The 24,297-nt window shown below is 34.5% G+C and overlaps 1 protein-coding gene and 1 pseudogene across 2 annotated transcripts in view; one reads left to right on the top strand and one right to left on the bottom strand.

Annotated features, from left to right (window-relative positions):
• Positions 1 to 2,684: 2,684 nt before the first annotated feature.
• Positions 2,685 to 24,297, bottom strand: part of SLC15A2 (solute carrier family 15 member 2) — a 49,685-nt gene continuing 28,072 nt past the window's right edge. For both annotated transcript variants that reach the window (XM_039843155.1, XM_039843156.1), the window contains 11 exons: positions 23,801 to 23,833; positions 22,861 to 22,949; positions 21,430 to 21,511; positions 20,741 to 20,875; positions 19,689 to 19,853; positions 19,492 to 19,538; positions 17,974 to 18,084; positions 17,279 to 17,375; positions 5,382 to 5,528; positions 4,682 to 4,786; positions 2,685 to 4,353 (listed from right to left, as the gene is read on the bottom strand). In XM_039843155.1, the coding sequence (XP_039699089.1) occupies positions 4,177 to 4,353; positions 4,682 to 4,786; positions 5,382 to 5,528; positions 17,279 to 17,375; positions 17,974 to 18,084; positions 19,492 to 19,538; positions 19,689 to 19,853; positions 20,741 to 20,875; positions 21,430 to 21,511; positions 22,861 to 22,949; positions 23,801 to 23,833 (1,188 nt within the window). In that variant the 3' untranslated portion in view covers positions 2,685 to 4,176. The remainder of the gene's footprint in view (positions 4,354 to 4,681; positions 4,787 to 5,381; positions 5,529 to 17,278; positions 17,376 to 17,973; positions 18,085 to 19,491; positions 19,539 to 19,688; positions 19,854 to 20,740; positions 20,876 to 21,429; positions 21,512 to 22,860; positions 22,950 to 23,800; positions 23,834 to 24,297) is intronic.
• On the top strand, positions 22,278 to 22,395 carry LOC120586862 (uncharacterized; annotated as a pseudogene).

Here is a 24,297-nt window from a genome sequence, read left to right as displayed (position 1 = left end):
TGAAACTTATTAGGACCAACTTGTTCATCTTTCTGGCTGTCCAGGGTATCTATAAAGCTCTCTTCCCACACAGTATTTCAAATGAATCAATTTTTTTTCCTATCAACCTTCTTTACTGTCCAGCTTTCACATCTGTACATAGTAATTGGAAATATGAGGGTGTGAATCTTAGTCTTGGTCTTTAATGACATATCTTTGCTCTTGATCTTTTCTAATTATTCCATTGCTCCCCTTCTGAGTCTCAGCCTTCTCAGCAATCTCCATTTGAATCAATGACTGAATCAAAATAAGCAAAATTTTTAATGATTTCAATGCTTCATTGTCTTTGTTTATTGTGTATTTCTTCTGTAGTTATAATTTTTGTCTTCTTGATGATCTGATTCAGTCTTTCTGTGGCACTCTTTACTGCACACAAATCAGGTTACTCATCATTTCTGCAATGTTTTGTTTCTCTTCACCTTTGCTTGTGATAGACTCTCTACAGGAAATGCTCTTTTGTCTCTTGCCTCTGTGTCCAAATTCTAGTCACCAAGGTCAAGCCTAAAATGCTAGCTCCTCCATGTTTACTTCATGAATTCTTCACTAATTGCCATGACTGGAAGTATTCTCTCTTTTCTATGAACTTTAATAACATTTCATAATTTCCTTGACAGTATACTAGACTGAAATAATGCATGTGAAAATTAAGTGCTAAACAAACAAAAATTACTATACCACTTTTTATTTAAATGATAGTTATTAATGTATATGCCTTATCTTCCTTCTGCAGACTCCTTAAGAGCAGAGACCTTTTACTTATACTCATTTATTTCTCCCATAGCTCCTGTCATAAAGTCTTGCAGGATTTAAAAAAAAAAAAAAAGTCCATTAAATTGAATTAAATTGTAGAGGCAAGAGGATTCAACTTACATAGAAATTACCACAATCCAGATTTCCTCACGGGAACATGTGCTTCCTTAAGGTCAAAGATTACTTTTTTCATTTTAGTTTTATCTACATTAAATCACATTCTCCTGGTTTTCCTCTTATTTTATAGGTCGCTCATTCTCATTATTTTTAATGGATCCTCTTCCTCTTTGAGACCTCTAATGTTGGAAAACCACAGAACTAGTCCTTGAACCTCTTCTCTATATATATTCACATCCTAGGATATCTCATCCAGTGGAATGGCTTTAAATACCATCCATATGCTGATGACTCTCAAGTTTGTATCTCTAGACCCAGCCTCTTAACTGAACTTCAGACTCATTAAGTTGCCAGCTTAACATCTCCAATTTGATAACTAATTGGCATCTGAAGCTCAATGTGCACAAAACAAAACTATTAGTTACTTTATACCCCAATCCTATTTTCACTCTAGTCTCCCCTGCTCCCAGAAACTTGCAACATCATTCATCCTCATTACTCAAGACCCAAATCTAAGAGTCAGCATTGATTTCATTCTTTCAAACCATATATACAAACCATACTTAAATCATGACAGTACTACCTTAGAGTTAAATTCCAAGTCAGATCATTTCTCCCCACCTCCACTGCTGCCACCTTGTCCAAGTAACAATCATCTTTTGCCTGGACAATTACAAAAATCTCTCAATTGGCTAATTGGGCGATCTTCCTTCCTGCCTTCAGACAATTCTCCACTTAGCAGCCAGAGTGATCTTAAATAGAGAATCAAATTATGACACTCCCATGTTCTAAACCTCCAATGTCTTCGCATCTCATTTCACATCTAAATAACTGATGTTATTTAGAATAACATAAAAATTACCTTGGTCACAAGGCCACACACAATATGGTTCCTATCTTCCTCTGACTGTATCCTCTACCTCTTTATACTTTACTGCAGTCCTGTCATACTGTCCTTCTTGCTTTTTCTCAATATACCATTACTTTTTCAAGGCCTTTGTACTCTCTAGGATCTTGACAGAGGTAACCTTGCATACAGGTATAGCAGATTTTTCATCTTTGTTTTCCAACATCTGACTTAGTGAATGGCATATAGTGGAACTCAATGATGTATTTTGATAAACAATGGCTCCCTTAAAAAATGGTGATATAAAAAAAATTGGAGAATTTAGCCAACCAGAGGGTTAGAATATAAGCCTACATTGTGATATAGTTGCCAAAAACATCTAATGTTACCTAAGGTTGTATTAACAGATATGTATTCTTTAGAGAAAGGCAGATCCTAGTTCTTCTAATCTGACCACTTCTGGAATGTTGTATTTGGCTCTAAGTATCACATATTAAGAGGAATTCTGATCCACTGCTGCATTTCAGACATAGGATATTTTTCAGAAAAGGAAAACAGTGGTAAAAGGACTGGACCTTGCCCTGTGAGGAACCATTAAAGGAACTGAGAATCTTTGACTTGATGAATATTTACTTGATTGGGAAGGAGAAGTGAAAGCTCTCCCCAAATAGCAAAGAGTCTACCACATGGGAAGAGGGGATTATGTTTATTTTTGTTAGCTAGAAAGAAAAGAACCAATGGTAGGAAGTTTCAGAGAAGTTTTAGTTCAGCATAAGTAAGAATTGCCTACTAGTTTTTACCAAACCAGTGTTCTGCAGAATACTATACCATGTTAGGCTATACAAAGTGTCTTATATCTTTACTGCAGGATTTCTAAGAATCTTTTATATGCATGTATTAAGAAGAAGATATAATATGCCTCGTTCTCAAAATTTGTCTATAGAAACTTTTATTCATAGAGCACTGTTAATATCTCTTAAAACAATATATCATAGAACAGATTGAGTTAATGTTGCTCAAAAAAATGAACAGAATATCTTCTGAAGGAGTAGGGTAAGGTTTCCATCAAGATATCTGGGAAAACTAGATAGTGCTACTGTCACTTCAGTACTCTGAAACCTTGGTCACTAAAACTAAAGCATATAATGTTTGGGAAACTGGAGTAAGTTCTCTTACTTGTTATGTGTACAGTGTGAGATGCAACACTGTTCTAAATGAAAGTAATGGAGAAAATCCAATGAAAATGAGACTTTCTAGTATAGTGGTTCTGAACTTTTTTCCTTAGTAACTCACCAGAGTAATGACATTCCCATGTCTGTCCACAGATTCATTTATTGTGTGTGCAAGGTGATGTTTCTCATCTTTTTCATGAATGCAGAAATAAACAATAAATCTCATATTCTCCCACTCCTCTTTTCTTCCACAGATTTTGATAGGATCTTTACATGGAACCATACCCCTCCATTGAGCATCACCATTTTAGAAGCTCAAACCTAGAGTATTAATATAACTTTTTTTTAATAAACAAGAAATTCCCAGTCCTCATTGAAGAAATGGCATTTCAAATTGTGGAAAAGTAAAGCAAGAAAAATTATCAAAATGGAGCCACTTCTTAGAGGCTGAAGGAAATAATAATAGTCATAAAAATTTTGCTGTTATTAAATACTTGTTGTAATAAGCAAGACATGACATAATAATGAGAAAAGGCTGTCTCAACAACAATGAAAAGACAGGGTTTCGAAATTATAATTAGTGTCTTTATAATTGTCCATAGAAGGGCATAAGCCAGAGCTGAAATATTATAGTCCCTAAGAAGAATGTGCATTATAGAAAAATGGTTCATCAAGATTTCTAAAATTTATACCTTTTCCTGTTTTCCAGAACCATGTTTACCAATGTTTATTATCTTTAATTTGATTTCCAATGATCTATCAGTACTGAGAAAGGGGTGTTTGGGTTAGTAGATAAAATACTGTAATTATCAAAAAGATATAGCTTCTCCTGTGTGTTAATAAAATGGCATTCTGTATCCTACTATCTGTACTGAAAAATTTACTAAATAAACTTGGGTAGCTGATAAGCCAGCCCCTGGACCAGATCACACGAGATGTACCAATTCTTGAGGTCCTTGTGATTAATACAATTATATCGCTTATGAAGAAACTTGAAATACCATTTCTCAGTTATTTTGCAAGTTTGCCCCTAAATCAGGACCTTAGATGGTGAGGTTATCAGTTCTAAATAGCAGTTTAAGTAATTCTCACGTAACTTTGCATATCTACAGAGACTAATCTCAATTATACATTTGTGTTTTTCATGGCCATGTGGACTACATAAAGTTTACAGAGTTCACTGATAGATGAGAAGAACAAAATCCAAGAACAGAGTCAGGAATTTGGGTCTGGGCAGAGTCCTAGGAGCCATTAGAACTTTGTGTTCTTGGTCTCCAAGTTGATCATGTTCTCTTGGATATGGAGAATTTGCTTATCTGCTGGCTCCTGAATATCTTCTGGCTTTATAGGAACATAGTAGTAACCCATGATGGAGAAGATCAAGCAGACCACCAGTAGGAGGCAGGAAAACAAAATGAATTCAGCCCACTGCAGGAAGAAATAAATATAAGAAAAAAATATGGACATACCTGTAATTAAAGAGCCCTTCAAAGGATGAGTACTAGGGAGCAGTTGACCCAGGGTCACCATTTAGGCAGAGCTTTGCTAAAAGAAGACTGGATTCACTGACCTCTCTTCACATGGCCCTATGGTGGTCATTGCTGACATTTACATATTTCCCTGGCAAAATCTGTGTGTATCTAACCCATCTCACATGGAGAATGTGGAAGGCTGAGGTATGGAGGAAAAGGGAGAAGAGGAATTTGGAGGGGAAACCTTGGATGGCCACAAGCTCTTGTTTCTCTCAGATGCATACCTGTACCAGGCCACTGAATTGTGCCACAGCAAACACGATGAAATTCCCAACTCCAATTGTCAACAACCAGGCTGCCTGGAGTACAGACTTCATGCTAGAGGGAGCCTAGAGAAGACACAAATCTGTGAGTAAACGAACTCCCTAAACCACCCTCATGCCCCATGCATCTACCCAGTAAACTTCCACAAAAGTTTCTAGATTCGAACTTCCCTAAATTCAGCTATCACATTGATTCAGGATGTTATAATGTTAACAGCAATAATAGGATGGAGCTCTTAATCAAACATTTTAAATCATTATATCACATAATCTTCATTACAACTCTGATAAGTTCTATTGGCATTCTTATTTTATACATAAAGAAAAATAGCATTAGAGAAGTGATAATTTACTTGCTCAAGGTTACGCCATAGGTTGTGCAGCCAAAATTTGAACATAGACAGTTTGACTCCAGGGCCCTTACTCTCAATTTTTAAGTATCCTTTTCTAGATCTCAAAGAGCATAGGCTACTATGTTGCACTGTTATGATCCTGGGAATCAAGATGACTCTCTATTCAGAGTCATGTGTAAGGAATCTAAGGCCAAAAAATATGAAGGTCTTGGTCAGAGTCACAAGCCTATTTAAGGCAGTGCCAGGATTAAAATTCACCGTCCTCTAAGCAGTACCTCCACCTCCACTTTCCATTTACAAAATCCTACCTGAGAATAAGAAAACTCAAGTCCTGTAACAGAGAACATGACCTCTCCAGCTGTAACCAGGGCATATTGTGGTAGCTGCCATACAATGGATATTTTGTTGGTCAGGATGCTTTCCATCTTCCAAGCCTGAAGACCCTGACTAGTGCTCTTAATGACAGAAAGAAGAAATAAGTTTATCAGTAGTCTGAAGTAAATATTTTTAACCTATAGTGTTCTATGGCCTTATATCCATCCCTTCTTTATATTTTCATCCTTTTGCTACCTTCAAGACATTGCACAATTTCTACACAATTTCAATATTTTGAAGTTCTTTTTGGTAACACTGTACTTACCTGCCTGGCTTCAAACACCATTATTGGCAAAGTCCCTAAATGGCAGAATAGTTTGATATTGTAGTTTGGATTCCTACCATTCTGATCTATTGCATATTTGTATCCTGACCAACATTTTAAATATAACACAGCATCTGAATTATACAAACACAATGAATTTTTAGAAAACATGTTCTTGAGAAAAGTCTAATTCCTTGTCCAATTTTCTATGTAAGTATAATTAAATTGTTTTTAACATTGTCCATTAAAATTTTTATTTTACTAAAATTACTTTTATCAGAATGAATTATTTTCTTGATAACCCTTACATTGAAAATTTTGTTGATAATTTTTTAAAAATCTATATCAAATACCATCTGCTATATTGAATTCTGTTTACTAGCCATTATTTTTTAGCTTAAATTTTACATACTCAAATACTTTAAAAAGATGTAATTTTTCTGTAAATTTTGGTCATAAGGAAATTTTAGGATCAATTTTTTTAATATTACAAAATATACATGATTCTACAATCTTGTTTTAGTCTAAAACTACTTTTACTATATGTAGGTTTTTAGCTACGGTTGGTTTTATGTAGATTGTGTCTATTAATATTTGTTTTAAATGGAATAAAAATTTTAAAATTATATATATTTCTTGGAATAAAATCATTCTTATGTAGTAGGTATAATATATGGATACATGAGATAAAAATGGCAGAGTTAAAACATCAAGGTCAAATGTCTTTGAAATAAAAAGTCCTTGATATTTAAATGCAGTTGATTCTCTGAGTCAAAGAGCCACTGGTTTCAATAACAATGTAAAATTTTGCTTTAGTTGATATTGTAAAAAACACCTGGACATATATTTGGGTTTTCTCAGCCTGAGAAAAATGACTTGAGCTTCTAAATCAAGATCATATATTCAAATATCCATAGGCAGGTAATTAAGTAAATAAAGTCGGCTGAATGTAAATGAGTAGGCTATGGTGAACTAGACACACAGGCCCCTTCTAGAGGGTACAACTATTACAGCATCAGTTAGCTGACATGGTACATGTCTTGATACAAATCTTCTGATACTGTTTTTAAGAAATGTTATGTATTCAGCTTCTGAGGTGAAATCTCTTAAATGTTAAACAGTCAATAATAATTGTTATTATTATTGACAATATGGTACAGACCAAGAAAAATAGAACGATGGAAGGAACTGGGGTCCCAGGTCTCCAATTTATGATCTCTCATCTAGATGTGTATTAGACCCTAGCATTCAGAAACAATATATATGGCCTCTATCTTAAGCAGCATGTAAGAGACAAAACAAACAATAAATGGAATAACACCAGAAATGCAAGTGTTATGGGTTGAATTTTGACCCTCTAAAGCTCGTATGTTGAATCCTAACCCCCAGTAACTGAAAATGTGAACTTATTTGGAAATAGAGTTTTTGCAGAATGATTAGTCAAGTTAAAATGAGGTCATTAGGGTGGACCCTAATTCAATACAACTAGTGTTCTTATAAAAAAGGACAAATATGCACATGGAGATCTTCTCATATAGTCAAGCATATAGGGAGAACTCCATATGAAAATGAAGGCAGAGATTGGGGCGATCTTCTAAACACTTAGGAACACCAAATATTGCCAGAAAACCACCAGAAGCTACAAGAAGGTCATGGAAGATTCTTCCTCCCAGCCCTCATAAGAAACCAACTCTACTAACACCTTGATCTTAGGCTTTTAGCCTTCATGACTGTAAGATAATAAATTTCTCTTCTTTAAGCCACTCAGCTTCTGGCACTTTGTTACAATAGCCCTAGAAAACTAATACAGCTAATTGGTTTAACATCTGAAAATCAACTTATACCACATCAGTGGAATAAAGGACAAGACCACATAATTATCTCAATAGACACAGAAAAAACATTTGACGAAATACAATCCCCTTCATGGTAAAAATTAAAAATTAAAGAATTAAAAATCCCAACAAACTAGGAATAGATGGGAACGTAACCTGATAAATCACACCTATGAAAAGCCCACAGCTAACATACTTAATAATAAAAGACTGAATGTTTTCCCCCTAAGAGGATGTCTGCTCTTACTACTTCTATTCAATATTGTATTGAAGGCAATTAGTCAAAAAAAATTTTTTTAATAAAAAAAGAAAGAAAAAGCCATCCATATTGAAACGGAAGAAGTAAAGCTATCTCTTTGCAGATGACACAATCTTGTAGGTAGAAAGTCCTAAGGGATCCACTAAAAGAAATTATTAGAACTAATAAATGAGTTGAGTAAGGTTGCAGGATACAAGATCAATATATAAAATCAATTGTATTTCTACACACTTGCAATGAAGAATCTGCAAATGAAATTAGGAAAAAGATTCCATTAATAACAGCATCATAAAAGAATAAAATACTTACGAATAAATTTAATAAAATTAAAGTAAAATCTATACTCTTAAAGCTACAAAACATTGTTGAAAAATATGTAGGTCTTAAAGACCTAAGGAGTAGAAATACTTCTCAAAATCACCTACAGATTTAAAGAAATCCTTATCAAATTCCTAACTAGGCTTCCATTCCTAAGCTGATCAAAAAATTCGTATGGAAATTCATGGAACCCAGAATATCTAAATCAATCTTAAAAATGAACAAGAACTCACACTTCCGGATTTCAAAATTTATTACAAAGTAACAGTAGTCAAGACAGTGTGGTACTGGCACAAGGATAGACATATAGATCAATGGGATAGAACTGAGAACCCAGAAACAAGCCTTCCCACTTATGGTCAATTGTTTTTTGAAAAGAGTGCCAAGACCATTTAATAAGGAAAAAATAGTCTTTTCAACAAATTGCGCTGGAACAACTGGATATTTACTTACAAAAGAATGAAGTTAACTACCTACCTCACACCATATACAAAATTAACTCAACATGGATTAAAGACCAAAATATAAGAGCTAAAACTATAAAATTCTTAGGAGAAAACATAGGCAGAAATCCTCGTGACCTTGGATTGGGCAATGGATATGATGCCTAAATCACAAGCAATGAAAGAAAAAAAATAGACAAATTGAACATTAGAAAAATTACAAGTGTTTGTGCTTCATTGGACATGACCAAGGAAGTTAAAAAGACAAACTATCAAATGGAAGAAAATATTTGCAAATATATATCTGATAACAAACATATCTGAAATATATGAAGAATGCTTAAAACTGAATAATAAAAAGACAATCCAATTAGAAATTAGGGAAAGGATCTGAATAGACATTTCTTCAAAGCATATAAACACATGGCTAACAAGTATATGAAAAGATGCTCAATATCATTAGTCATCAGGAAAATAATAATTAAAACCATAATCAGATAACATTTCATACCTTGTAGGATGGCTATAGTTAAAAAGACAGAAAAACAAGTGTTACTGAGGATGTGGAGAAATTGCAACCTTTCATATACCATTGCTGGGAATGTAAAATGGTATATTTGCTTTGGAAAAGACTAGCAGTTCCTCGAATGGTTAAACGTAGAATTACCATGTGACTCCACAAATAGTTCCACTCCTGGGTATATTGCCTCTCAAATGAAAACATATATCTAAACAAAAATTTGCACATGAATGTTCATAACAACATTGTTTATAATAGTCAAAAGATGGAAACAATCCAAACTGATAAACAGATAAACAAAATGTGTTATATTTATTCAATGGAATATTATTTGGCAATAAAAAGAAATTAAGTATTGCTATGTACTACAACATGGATGAGCCTTGAAAAGTATGCTAAATGAAATACATATTGTATCATTCCATATACATGAAATGTCCAGAATAGGCAAATTTATGGAGACAGGAAGTAGAAAAGTAGTTGTCTAGGGCTAGAGGGTTTAGGAAGAAATGGGGAGTGATTGCTAATGTGTTTGGGGATTCTTTTTGGAACAATAACAAATTGCACAATTCTGTGAATATATTAAAACCTATCGAATATATATTATTGAAAAATATTCTCTATATAGTAAATATAGATCTATCTATATATATTGAATATGTTAATATCTTTAAAACCATTATACATTTTAAATGGGTGAATTGTATGGTATATCTCTATTAAGCTGTAATAAAAACAGCATACCAAATATTTAGGTTATCAAATCAATTAATTAAAATAAATAAAACTCTACAGATTATTCTAATCACACTTTAGAAATGTTCCATCTTTTTATTATTCAACTATTTTTTATATTTAATACAATATCAAAAGTAATTAAATAAAATTAGAATCGAGATTGACATCAAGGGACAGTGACGTGGGAAGCACAGTGGTGTGAGGAGTCCCTTTGATCTCTCCCCTTGAAATTACAACACGTCGAACAGCTATAATCCAAAAAGGATTTCTAGTCTAACAAACATGTCTGAGAGGTCTGCACTTTGAAACAGCTGAAGGCAGGAGAATCTAGGCAAACAGGGGAAGGGAAGGGAAGGAAGAAGAACAGGGACAGGTGCTGCAGTCCCAGCCTGGAGCTCACTGTAAGACTTGGGGAGAGGGGAAGAATCAGGTTGCTGCATGCCCCACACATTCCTGCCTGAGTGATCAGCATACACTACAGCTGAACCCAGTGATCTATCGATCTATTGGGGCACAGACCAGAATACAGAAGTGTGACAGCTTTGTTCTAGCAGCCATCACTGCCAGGCAGAAAACAAAGCCACTAAACCTGGCCACCTCTCTTCACTCTCCCCAAACTTGCCTCGCTGCATCCTCCCAGAGCTAGCAGCGGGCCCCAGGAAAAAAACTGTATCGGCGAGTGTTGGACTGCAATGCCCAGAGAACTACAACCCAGAGAACTAAAGAGATAGTTTTTGAGTGGCAGATGCACACTGCACCTAATCCCAGTGATATTTGTGGAGATACAGGGGCAAGGCAGCTGAGGTCTGGCAGTTGCCATTACTAGGAGAAAAACAATGCTGCAAACATACCAGAAGCCTTCCCAACCCATCTGCAGCCACCCATCGAGGCTGATTCCAGCATAGGCACGTGAGACACCGCAGGCAGCACAACACTGCATCTGGCTGCTGGGGCAGTGCTGGGACAAGGACTCAGAACCCTATTGCCCACCACATTGTCCCATGGAGGTAGAGCCCTGAGACCAAGGTGACCTGGTCACAGAGGAGAAACCCACCTCCCCAGGGAATAAAGGGAAACTTTTGCCCAGCAGAGATCCGGGAGGCATGGATAGTGCAAGTAGCTTGTGCAACATCTACTAGAAAACAAAAGGAAAATGTCTTCTTATCAACCTGCTAAAGATGCATCACACTTAATTATAATAATAATAATAATAATAATAATAATAATAATAATAATAAAGCAGAATTCATTCCCATAAATGCCTAGGAGGAGAAGTAATCTATCAAATATCACGAATAACCAAGGTAACAAGGCAACTCAGAAAGAAAATAAAATATTTCCAGAAAATAAACTTAAAGACATGGAAATGTATTATTTAAATGATAAAAAATTCAAGATTGCAGTTCTGAAAAAACTCGATGAGATGCAAGAAAACTCAGATAGGCAGTTTAATGAACTTAGAAACAAAATCAACAAACAAAAGGAATACTTTACCAAAGAGATTGAGACTTTAAAAAGAACCGAATAGAAATTCTGGGGCTGAAGGACTCAATAAAAGAGATGAAGATTGAAATACCGAACTTAGGAAATAGAGTAAACCAGATGGAAGAAAGAATTAATGATATCAAAGACAGAAATCTAGAAATGACATAGATGGAAGAAGAGAGAGACTTGAGAGTGAAAAAAAATGAAAGATCTCTACAAGAACTATCTGACTACATCTGAAAGAGCAACATAAGAATAATGAGTATACGAGAAGAAGAAAACAGGGGAAAGGGAATAGAGAGCCTATTTAAACAAATAGTCAATGAGAACTTCTCCAAACTATGGAAAGAACTGGGTCTTTGAATCCAAGAAGTAAACAGAACAGCTAATTATCTCTGTCCAAAAAGGCCTTCTCCAAGGCATAGTTTATTAAAATTGTCAAAAACTAATGACAAAGAAAAAATTCTCAAGGCACCCAGGGTAAAGAAAATGGTAATCTATAAAGGAAATCTCATTAGATTATGATCGATTTTTTAACAGAAATTCTACAAGCTAAGAGGGAGTGGAATCAAATATTCAAAAATTTCTCTGTTGAAAGAGAGAAAATACCAGCCAAGAATAATATATCCAGCAAAGTTATCCTTTAGATATGAAGGAGAAATAAAGACCTTTCCAGACATACAGAAGCTGAGGAAATTTTCCACCACAAGGGCTGCTTTATAGGAAATAATAAAGGGGGTTATTCTACCTGAAACAGAGATAAAAAGATACAAAACTATGAGTAAAATGATTAGCAGATAGACAGAAGCAGGAAATTGCAACCCTTATTCAATATAGGGTATTACACACTTAAATATTACATAATGGTTAAAGAAAAACATTTTAAGAAAAAGAAGACGAAAGCTACTGCAACTTGGAAATGAACTTACAGCTTAAATAAGGTCAATCTGTGACAACAAAAACAGAAAATGGGTGGAGTTAAAACATGCAAAGGGAGATGGAGATAACACATCCAGAAAAAAAGGACTACTGTATATATGAAACTTTCTTTTACATTAACTTAATGGTTACTACACAGAAAAAAAAAATCTAGAACTGAGCCTTATAACATAAAAAAAAAAGAGAGAACAGAAGAGGAAAATGTAGAATACCACCAAACTAAAATAACAGACAGAAACACAACATATATATGATCACCCAAAATGTAAATGGACTGAATTTATCAATAAAAAAGTCACAAAGTAGTATATTGGATTGTAAAACAAAACCCAACCATATGCTGCCTTCAAGAGACACATCTCAACTGCGAAAATATAGACTCAAAGTGAAAGGGTGACAAAACAATACTCCAAGCAAATGGCATCCAGAGAAAAGTGGGTGTAGTTGTACTTATACCTACAAAATAGACTTCGAGATAAAAAAGGTAACAAGAAACAAGGATAGACATTTTATAATAATAAAGGGGGCAATACAGCCAGAAGACATAACACTTATCAATATATATGCTCCTAATCAGGGAGTGACAAAATATATAAAGCAACTACTAACAGAACTAAAGAGAGAAACTGACAAAAACACGATTAGAGTAGAGGACCTAAATATTCCTTTGACAGCTATAGATAGATTATCCAAACAGAAAAAGAATAAGAAAACATCAGCCTTAAATGCCACATTAGACCAATTGGACATAATCAACATTTACAGAGCTTTTCATCCCAAAACACCAGATTATATATTCTTCTTTAGTGCACATAAAACATTCTCAAGTATAGAGCATATGATGGGACACAAAACCAGCCTCAACAAATTAAAAAAGATTGACATCATGTCAAGCATATTTTCCAACCACAATGCTTTGAAATTGGAGATCAACTGCAAAAAGAGTAGGAAAATCCACAAATATGTGGAGATTAAACAACATGCTATTAAACAATGAATAGGTCAAAAAAGAAATAAAAGGAGGAATCAAGAGATACCAAAAAAACAAATGAGAACAAAAATACAACATATCGAAACTTCTAGGATACAGCAAAAGTGGTAATAAAAGTTTATATCATTACAAGCCTATCTCAGGAAACAAGAAAAATCCCAAATAAATGACCTAACACTACATCTTAAAGAACTAGAAATAGAATAACAAATAAAGCCCAAAGTCAGCAGAAGGAAAGAAATAATAAAAATTTGAGCAGAATTAAATGAAATTGAGAACAAAAAGGCAATAGAAAAATTAATGCAACAAAGAGCAGGTTCTTTAAAACAATCAATAAAATTGACAACCCCCTGGCCAGACTACTAAAAAAAAAAAAAAAAAAGAAAAGACACAAATAAATAAAATCGGAATGAAAGAAAAGTTTTAACAGATGCTACACAAATACAAAGGATCATACAAGAATACTATGAAAGATTATATGCCACCAAATTCAATAATTTAGAAGAAATGAACAAGTTCTTAGAAATATACAACCTTCCTAGACTAAATCACAAAGTACTGAAAAATCTAAATAGACTTATAACAGTAAGGAAATTGAAACAATCATCAAAAACCTCCCCAAAAGTAAAGGTCCAGGAACAGATGGCTTCACTAATGAATTCTACCAAACATTAAAAGATGTTTTAATACCTGTCCTTCTCAAATACTTCTGAAAAACTGAAGAAGGGCAATACTTCTTGGTAAGATTAACACACAAAAAAGGACATACATACCAAATATCTCTAATGAATACAGATGTTAAAATTCTAAACAAAATTCTAGCAAATAGAATCCAATACATTAAAAAGATTATACATTGTGATCAAGTGGGGTTCATTCCATGGGCAAATATAGTTCAGCATATGCAAATTGATTAATATGATACACCATATAAACAAAATAAAGTAAAAAATCATACAATCATATCAATAGATGCCAAAAAAACTCCATTTGACAAGATACAGCATCCATTTATAATTAAAACACTTATTAAAATGGGTATAAAAGGAAAATACCTCAACATAATAAAGGCAATATACAACAAACCCTCAGCTAATATACTTAATGGTGAAAAACTGAAACCTTTCCTTTAAGATCAGGAACAAGACAAGAATGCCCACTCTTGCCATTCTGTTTCAATATAGTATTGGAAGTCCTAACTAGAGTGGTCAGGCAAGAGAAAAAAATAAAAGGCATCCAAACTGGGAATGAAGAAGTCAAATTGTCACTTTTTGAAGAAGACATGATTCTCTATATAGAAAACCCTAAATAGGAGGTGGAATAGGTGAAAGAGGGAAGAGATTAAGAGGTATAAATTGGTTGTTACAAAATAGTCATGGGGATGTAGAATATAGCATAGGGAATATAGTCACTAGTACTGTAATAACTATATATGGTGTCAGATGAGTGCTGGATTTATTGGGGTGATCACTTCATAAGTTATATAAATGTCTGATCACTGTTGTACACCTGAAACTAATATATTGTATGTCAACTATAATTGAAAAAAATAAAAATATAAAGATTAAAAAAAAAAGGAAACCCTAAAGAGTCCACCAAAAAACTGTTTTAAACAATAAACAAGTACAGTAAAGCGGCAAGATACAAAATCAACATACAAAAATCCATTGTATTCCTATATACTAACAATGAAATTTCAGAAAAAGAAATAAAAAAACAATTTATTTTGCAATTGCAACAAAAAGAATAAAATACCTAGGAATAAACTTAACAAAGGATGTAGAGGACATATGCACTGAAAACTACCAAACATTATTAAAAGAAAATAAGAAGACACAAAGAAATGAAAAGATATTTTGTGTTCATGGATTAGAAGAATCAACATAATTCAAATGGTCATATTACCCAAAACAATATATAGATTTAATGTAATCCCCTTCAAAATCCCAATAGCAATTTTTTAAAGAAATAGAACAAAAAAAAAAAATCATCAGATTTGTATGGAATCATCAAAGACCCTGAATAGCCTAAGCAATCCTTAGAAAAAAGAAAAAGAACAAGGCTAGAGGTATCACACTGCCTGACCTCAAATTATACTACAAAACTGCATGGTATTGGCAGAAAACACACACAGACCAATGGAACAAAATTGAGAGTCCAGAAATAAACCCACATAAACATGGGCAAATAATTTTTGACAGAGGAGCTAAAAATAGACAATGGAGAAAAGAAAACCTCTTCAATAAATAGTGCTAGGAAAATTGGAAAGCCACATGCAAAAGAATGAAACTAGACTGCTATCTGTCACCATACATTAAAATTAACTCGAAATGGATCAAAGACCTAAATATAAGACCTGAAACAATAAATTGCATAGAAGAAAACATAGATACTAAACTCATGGACTTTGGTTTTTGAGAGGATTTTATAAATTTGGCCTCAAAGGCAAAAGAAGTAAAAGCAAAAATAAATGAATAGGACTATATCAAACTAAAAAGCTTCTGCACAGCAAAAGAAACCATCAACAAAACAAAGAGGCAACCAACTGAATAGAAGATTTTTGCAAACAATGCCTCTCATAAGGGGCTAATATCTAACATATACAAAGAACTCATACAACTCAACAACAACAAAAAAAACAAACAATTTGATTAAAAAATAGGCAGAGGACCTGAATAGACACTTCTCCCGAGAAGACATACAAATGGCCAATAAACATGAAAAGATGTTCAATTTCCTAGCTATTAGGGGAATGCAAATCAAAACCACAATGAGATACCACCTCATACCTTTAAGAATGGCTATTATCAACAAGACAGGTAATAATAAGTGTTGGAGAGGTTGTGGGAAAAAAGGAACCCTTATATACTGCTGATGGGAATGTAATTGTTACAGCCTCTACAGAAAACATTATGGAGGTTCCTCAAAAAATTAAACATAGAATTACCATGTGACCCAGTGATTCTTCTTCTGGGTATCTACCCCAAATATTTGAAGACATTTATCTGTAAAGATATATGTACCCCAGTGTTCATAGCAGCACTATGCATGGTGGCCAGGACATGGAAACAATTGAAGTGTCCTTCGATGGATGACTGGATAAAAAAGATGTGGTACACATATACAATGGAATATTACTCAGTCATAAGAAAAGGCGAAATATCTCTATTTTCAACAACATGAATGGATTTTGAGATAATCATGCTAAGAAAAATAAGTCAGACAAAAAGTTGAGAACCATATGATTTCATTAATATGTGAGATATAAAACTGATAGCAACAAATGACCAAGATAAACAAACAAAAACTCATAGACACAGACAATAGTTTAGTGGTTACCAGAGAGAAAGGTGGTGGTGGGAGGTAGATAAATGTAAAGGGAGTCAAATATATGGTGACAGAAGGAGATTTGACTTTGGGTAGTAAATATTCAATGCAATATACAGATGATGTATTATTGAGCAATTTATTTATTAAACAATGTCACCCCAATAAATTTAATAAAAAATTAAATTAAATTTAAAAATGCTGACATCAAAATTAAAATTCAGAGTTACCTTGCCATAATTGCTGAGACAATTGCTTTTGATGGATCACAGTTAACTGATCACCTAAACTTTATGTAGAGATTGACATTTGCTATCAGTATTGGTATTTCAGACTGTGATATGCTAGCAGGTAAATTTTTAGGGAGCTAGGTAACTTGCCTGTGGAGCCAGTCGGAAAGACATACTCTTTGTTTTCTTAGAGCCATAATGAGACTGAAGCAGACTATGTCACCTCATAGTAATGATTCAAGATAAAGTATATCTCCCAGTCCCCCAGGCCCTGTGCCTGCTGCCAATGTTTTCTCTTTTAATGTCCCCTATGAAAACCACAGTAGGCTTTCTAAAGTCATTATAGACTCTATCATCTTACCCTACAAATAAATATGTGATCCTGTCTTGCCATAAAGTCTTTAATGGATTTCAGGATAGATACAGTTACAGATACAGATATATGGAAGGAGAGAGTAGGGACAACCATGAACTACTTACATTAGTAATAACAAACAGATAAGATGCACCAAAGTCTAGTAGACCCAAATTCAGAGAAAAGTTATCATCTTCTGTTTTACAATGTACCACAGTGTATCTGGAATAGGAGATATTTAGGTTAGAATAAACATCACAGCTTAGAAAAGTAATCTCATTACCAGGGAAAAGAGTTATCTCTCTACTGATGGTGTGTCAAGCAGCAAAACCACCATTTCTCTTGAAGAGAGGAGTCTCTAGGAGTGAATTATTTTCATGCCAGGTTTTCCATCCCTGATCTGTTGGGTTTTTTTTTTTTAACTTTAAAACTAAATCATCTTAGGACTTCGAGACCTAAGTCTTCTCATCTAAGTTTTAATGAATTTTTCCCATCCAAGTCTTATGAATTAGTGAAACAGCATATAACCTGAACCTAAAAGGATAAGCCTGAAGTAGTGATGTGCCAATAGGAAATACCAAAGTGTAAGAATGGGAGCCAATAATAAACTTTGCAAATCTCCTAGAGATGGGCCTTGTTATCTACATAGTTTGGTCTTTGCAGCAGTCATGATCTCAATATATCTATGTAGGAAAAGGTGAGACTAAGGGAAGGAGGCAAAATTACCTACTATCTTGATATACCCCTACCTATACGCAAAGAAAGCATTTAAAAAACAATCATTGCTAAAAGTAAAATGTCCAAAAGGTAATGCTCTTACTCTCCTCTTTCCACAGTTCTGTAAGCAGACACACCATAGTCTTCACCAATACTGAGGGAAATATCTGTACCCAGGGAGACATTGACCTCATTATGCAAAGTGTTAATAAACCTAAGAATAGAAACAATATTATAGATCAGACAAACCTTCCCAAACAGACACATGATAAAAGGGTAGGGGCCTTTTCTTTTCTTCTTTTTTTTTTAATCACTAAATCCCCAGTGCCTAGAACAGTGGCTGGCACATGAAAGGTACGTGATGTATATCATTAACTGGTAAATGAACTCAAATGTAAAAAGTAATCACTACTCTTAGCTGTCCATAATTTTCTCTTTCCTGGAGTATTAGCTTTCTATTCGCCACACCCTCACCAAATCTCTAGCTAGGATGAACACTGTCATAATCATCCATGGCAATCTGAGTTTGCTCATTAATCCAGCTTCAGTGTATTCAATGTATTTCCCTTTTATAATGGTGGGATTCACCAATTGATACTCCACTGAGAAAAATAATTATATACATATAAATATATACAGTATTTATCCTCTTGTAAATATAAAACTGATATTTATCCTCTTGTAAATGAAGTCTGATTTGAATTATGCAAAGCTCAGACTCCCAGCCCGTAATAAATTATCATTGTTTTGGAGTCTGCATACAATCTTCGACCCTTCCAGAACAATCTGTTTAGTCTTCTGAACCTAGGCCCCTAAACTGTGTCATCAGTGTGGGTTTTTGGTACATTTCCATTTTGATAGCTTTTGCATTGATCTCTGGCTCATCGGATAATAAGGACAGTATCCTCTAGAATCCTTAATGGTGATTCCTGGATTTTAGATAATCTTGCACTGATTCAGAAATTTCCTCTTTCACCCGCTTCTGGAAGATCCTATGGATCTCTGACCCAGGGAAGTCCTATCTATTCTTAATGGAAACCACCTAATCTTGACGACCATAGGCATGTGTATCTGTCTATTTCACGTCAGATTCTTGCCACAGAAAGCAGGTGACCTCCATCTCTGTAACTGTCCCAGGCTGTCTGACAAGACCTTCAGCCTTCCTGGATTGAAAATCAAATTTGTTACATTTATTACACCATGATGCTTCTATAAGTTTATAATAAAAACTATACTTAAAAACACCGTAACAATAAGAGATATTCAACTATCAACAATGAAGGATTATTTGTTCACTTCTAAATTTCTCTCTGGTGATCACGGAGAGGAAAGTACTGAGTTATTTTCCTGAAAACAAGATACATGGATAAAATTCAGTAGAAGATATATATGCGTCAGGGCATAGGGGACATACAAAGATATAGGGTCACTTTTGAATACCACATGGGAAAGCAATTCTATCCATTCTGTGTCCTAGAAAATGCCTTCTGACACCCTATGAAAGAGAACCCCTGTACAAGACTAATAGAATGTGAGGCCTCTTCGTCTGAAACCCCACAGATCAGAAGTGACCCAAGATTCAAGAGAACAGAGTGGCCTGGGATCTCCTTGACATCCAAACCTCACAGCTGTCATCCCATTGGTTGTTATGTTTTCTGCATCCTTCACCTTAAAAAGAGGAAAGTAAAAATCAGTTATAGCTGACAACAGGGAACCGATAATCATAAAATGTTTCATTAGTCATACCCTTGGTAAGATATCGATGAGCCAGTCATCATACTCATAACAATTTGGAACCTAGGCTGTTCTTTAACTTACCATTATGCTGGAAATACTTTTCCCATCTTCTCGAATGACCAGACTGTACCAGTTCCTCTCCTCCACAGAATGCTCAGTGTAGACAGACAAATTGTGGTATTTCAGGTGGAAGTGGAAATTCTGTTTTTTTGTCTTCAAATGGAGTTTGGAATAGTGTGGCATTTTCTATAGAATGAAAAACCTATCACGCTCACCTTCTACTCCCTCTCGGACATCACAATCTCAGAGCATCCCAGGACAGACGACCACATCAGATACTTTTGACGTTATCCTTTAAACTAGTTATCTCATTTTTAGGAATAAATCAAAGGAGTAATTAGAGGCATGCATAAATATTTATGAGTAAGGATATTCATTATAGGAATATATATAATAATAAACCTTAAATACCTATAAGGAAATCTTTAAACAAACTATAATATATCCATAGAATGGAATATTATGTGTCCATTAAAATCATGTTACCGAAGATTATCTAAGGTCATGGGAAATTTGCCTATGATGCAATTAACGTTAAAAAAAAATCAAGGTCAGTACACATAGAGTCTGAGCATTTAAAAAAATTAGTTTGTTTATTCATATATACAAAAATGATCACTGTGATTGTCTCTGGGTGATGGAATTATAGGTGGTTTTTATGTCTTCCTACATACTCCCCAACTTTCAATAATAAATGTATATTACCTTTATTATTAAAAATATTTTTAAATAAATATTTCAGAGTAGGTAAGTAATAGTAGTGAAAACATGCAAGCCAAACTTTTACAACCTATTGAAAGCTTACAATGTCCCAAATACTATGCTAAGTCCTTTATATATAATACTTATCCTTACAATGGCTTCTGACATAAAAATTATTGCCATTGTACAGACGCTGAAACTGAAGTTTAGAGATAAAATAACTTATTCAAAGTTATTTTGAGAGTGGCAGAACCAGAATTTGGACTGGGGCAGTTTGACTCCACAAATGCATGCTCTTAACCACTAAATTATGTTGCTGCTTTGGTACGTAACCAAAATGTGTTTCTAATTCATTAAAGTCTGTATCTCACCTGAAAGGATTTGATGGACATTGCCAACAGAGAATTGTCTTCATCTCCCAGCACTCTCACCTTTACCTCATCATCTGCCAGATTCAAGACTTGTAGGAAAATCTCTTGGGGACTTGTCTGGGGTAGGGCCATTTCCTTAGGACAAAGAATACATGTCAGAATCATCAACAAATAACCCTTTGGATAAAACAAGAACACATATTTCACTTATATCATTGACATCCTAGCTCATCTAGTCAGGAAGACACAGTTTTCTCCCTCCGAAGAGCATTCGGCTTCGAAAACTCTGAAGGCAGTTTTGAGGGGGAAGCACCAGCTCAATGTAGCAAGCACAGATGCCAGTTAACAAACTTCATACTTTTTGACTCAGCTGTGATCTTATACATCATTCCCTAGTAGTGTCTATTCTATCTGCCAAAAGGTATTTGTTTGAGTATCTGGTAAGGTATCATCTAAGCCTATGTTTCCAAAGAGAAGGCTAGCTGCCTTGGATATAGTATTTGGATATTCCTTGACAATATATTCTGAATCACTCAGGTGGGAGATGAACCTCATTTTGCATTGTTGCTCTACCCCTGTATCAACTCATTTATCACAAATTCTTATTGTGCATCTTCTAAAATAGGTACTGTACTAGATCTCAGGAAATCAGAAGAATAAACAAGGAGCTTAAGATTTATTGAACTCACATTAATTTTTATCTCTACAACTGCCATAAATGCAAATGCCAGGCATGCTAGGATCATACCAACAGCCATTTTCCGAAGCGATCTGCAGAAAAAAGGGAGAGAAAATTATATCTAAACATTATACTCTATGGGATAAAATCTAAACCCCCAAGGCCTATCATTAAAGACCTCTTCTGATTTGGTCCCGAAGACTTTTTATAGTATTTCCTAGAACTCCCCTTCACACTTTCTTTTTTCTCCCTTTATCTGAGTTATATTAAACCATTCTTTGTAATGCACCACATTTTCCCACATCTACCTTTGTTTATGATGGTTTTTCTATCCATTATGTCATAATAACAAGAATAATAATACTATAGCCAGATTTTTGAACATTTACCATATGCCAGGCACAATACATTATTACTTCGTTTTCTTCTTCAGAAGTCTTTTTTGACCCTGAGAGCAGAAAGAGCTCTCTTCCTTCTCTACATGTTTCACTTCGTGTAACAATTATCCTTGCACTCATTCTCTCTCTCTTATTAAACAATAAATTCCTTGAGGGCAAGATTTGTGCTTTTACATTTGCATGGCACTTGCTACTAAACTCACTAATATTTGCTCAACAAATGAGTAAATGATAAAAGGCCATTTGAATATGTTAAAGTGGTCATCATTAAAAAGAAATTGCTATTAAATCAGGAAGTAGAAGAAGCTTGAAACCCTCTTCTGTCAAACTTTATGAAGAATAACACTTGTATTTTGAATGGAGGAAAAGCAGTAAATAGGGACAATGCTATCCCCTCTCTTACCAGGTGTCCCCACTTGTTTCATAGAAACAATAGAAGACTTAAAGGGATTAGTTATCAGTCTACGACAGTGCTATCCTGAACAAGCCTGATCCATCTGATCTCGGAAGCTAAGCAGGGTCAGGCCTGGTTACTACTTGGATGGGATACCACCTAGGAAGACCAGGTGCTGTAGGCATAAAAAATAAAAAAATAAGGGATTGTAAGCTGACAAGGTCCTTGCAATCTGTGAGGTCAACCAAGGATTGCCTCACCTAAAAAAGTAAAAATAAATAAAAAATAAAGGGATTAGTTATCATCAAAGGCTTTGGACTTCTTAAAAGAGGCAACTTTCAAGAACAAAGTATGAAGTTGGGTTAGAACTCTATTCTCAAATACTCTTGACTTTCTATGAAGCTTGGATCTACCCTTTCAACATCATACAACTCTGCAGTAATGATTTAGACTCTCTACAATAAGAATTAATTAGTTCTAATTCCCATCCTCCAGTATAATAGGCATTTAATCTAACATGAGTAAATAAAAGCAGAGATATAAGCCCAAATAAATGATGACTAAGTAGAAAAGGACTGACATTGAATCTTTATCAAACTGGGCAAAGATTGAGTCAGTATGAAGCAACATAGGCATAATGAGCACTTACGAGAAATTAATTCCACATTTGGAGACCAGACGATAAATGACAAGGTCAAATAGTGGGATGAAGATAAGAACCAGAAGGGGATTTAGTACCTGTAATACCATAGTAAAAAGGATTAGTTACAAGCGTTTTATCTTATGTATTCTTATTGTACTCTCATTGGCTTGTGCACATTCTCCCTCATATTCAAATACACTTTCATCATACTAAGTACAGAATGATTCCACAGCTCAGTCCCTTTACACCTAAGACTCTATTTCCCTTGCATAGCATCTCAGTTTTCTAATATTCCAGGGAATCAGTTTCACTCTGAACTTGTTTTCCTATCAGTCAACTGAGAGCTCTTCTCTCCCATTTTCTCTCATCTTCTCCATTTCCACAGCCCAAAGGAAAATGTCATTGCCAGAAAAAGAAAGAAGAGAATGAAGATTGGGGAATTCTTGAACGAGGGGTTAACAAAGAACTGGGAGTCACCAATAAACAGAGATTCTGACTTGGTGGCTCATACAACAAAGCCTTCCACTTTCTTTGACAGTATTTCCATGATACTACCTTGACATGGAAGAGAAAATCAAATGCTTATACTTTTCCTATGAGCTCAAAACTCACTCTCCTTGGACTTGGACAGGCGCTACTTACTTAACAAAGGATATGAAAGAGAAGTATGGAACTTAGGGAGAATATTTTCTTTTTATTATTTTTCTTTTTATTAAATGTATTGGGGTGACATTTGTTAATAAAATCGTATAGGTTTCAAGTGTACAATTCAATAATACATCATTTGTATATTGCATTGTGTGGTGATTATTTTAATCCTTATGCTTAGCACTCCTCAGCATACAAGGAAAAATAACATCAAATTATGATTGGAAGTCCTAATACTATTGGTAGAAGTATAGAGGAGAAAAGAATTAATCCCCATTACTATAGAGAAGTCTCCTACCTGCATCTGTTCAGGCTGAAGCACAATAAAACCCTGAAACATCATAATAAATTAAATTTAGATGATGGCTAAAGACAGGAAAAGGTTAAATCGACAATCTTGGTATTAGCAGATAAGAAGCATAAGTTAAAATTCATCAGGTCTTTAGTTCAGGGCCACTATCATTTTGCAAGAGTTTGTGAAGGAACAGACTGGGAATGGCTTTAGGCTATGTTTGCTGAAGGTAGATGGGCCTGAAGCAGAATATTCTTTTCTGTGTACTATACATTCCTTAACTTCCAAGAGAATAGAGTCAGAGTGTTTTTATTAACATCAGTAACTGCAGTTGTGGATGATAATAACGTGAAGGACAAGACATCATGGTTAGGGTGAAGATTTCCACTGACACACAGTGTTTCCGAACTTGTTCTCCAGGATGCTCAACAAGAGTTCAATCATGGTAAATCCTCGATAACCAGAGGAAGGAAAAAGGTGAAATTATATTTGGCAGGCTGCAA

Source organism: Pteropus medius, unplaced genomic scaffold, assembly GCF_902729225.1.
Source record: "Pteropus medius unplaced genomic scaffold, Ma_sr-lr_union100, whole genome shotgun sequence".
NCBI classification, from domain to species: Eukaryota; Metazoa; Chordata; class Mammalia; order Chiroptera; family Pteropodidae; genus Pteropus; species Pteropus medius.
Note: the sequence above shows the minus strand (reverse complement) of the source record. Positions and strands in the feature narration are given on the sequence as shown.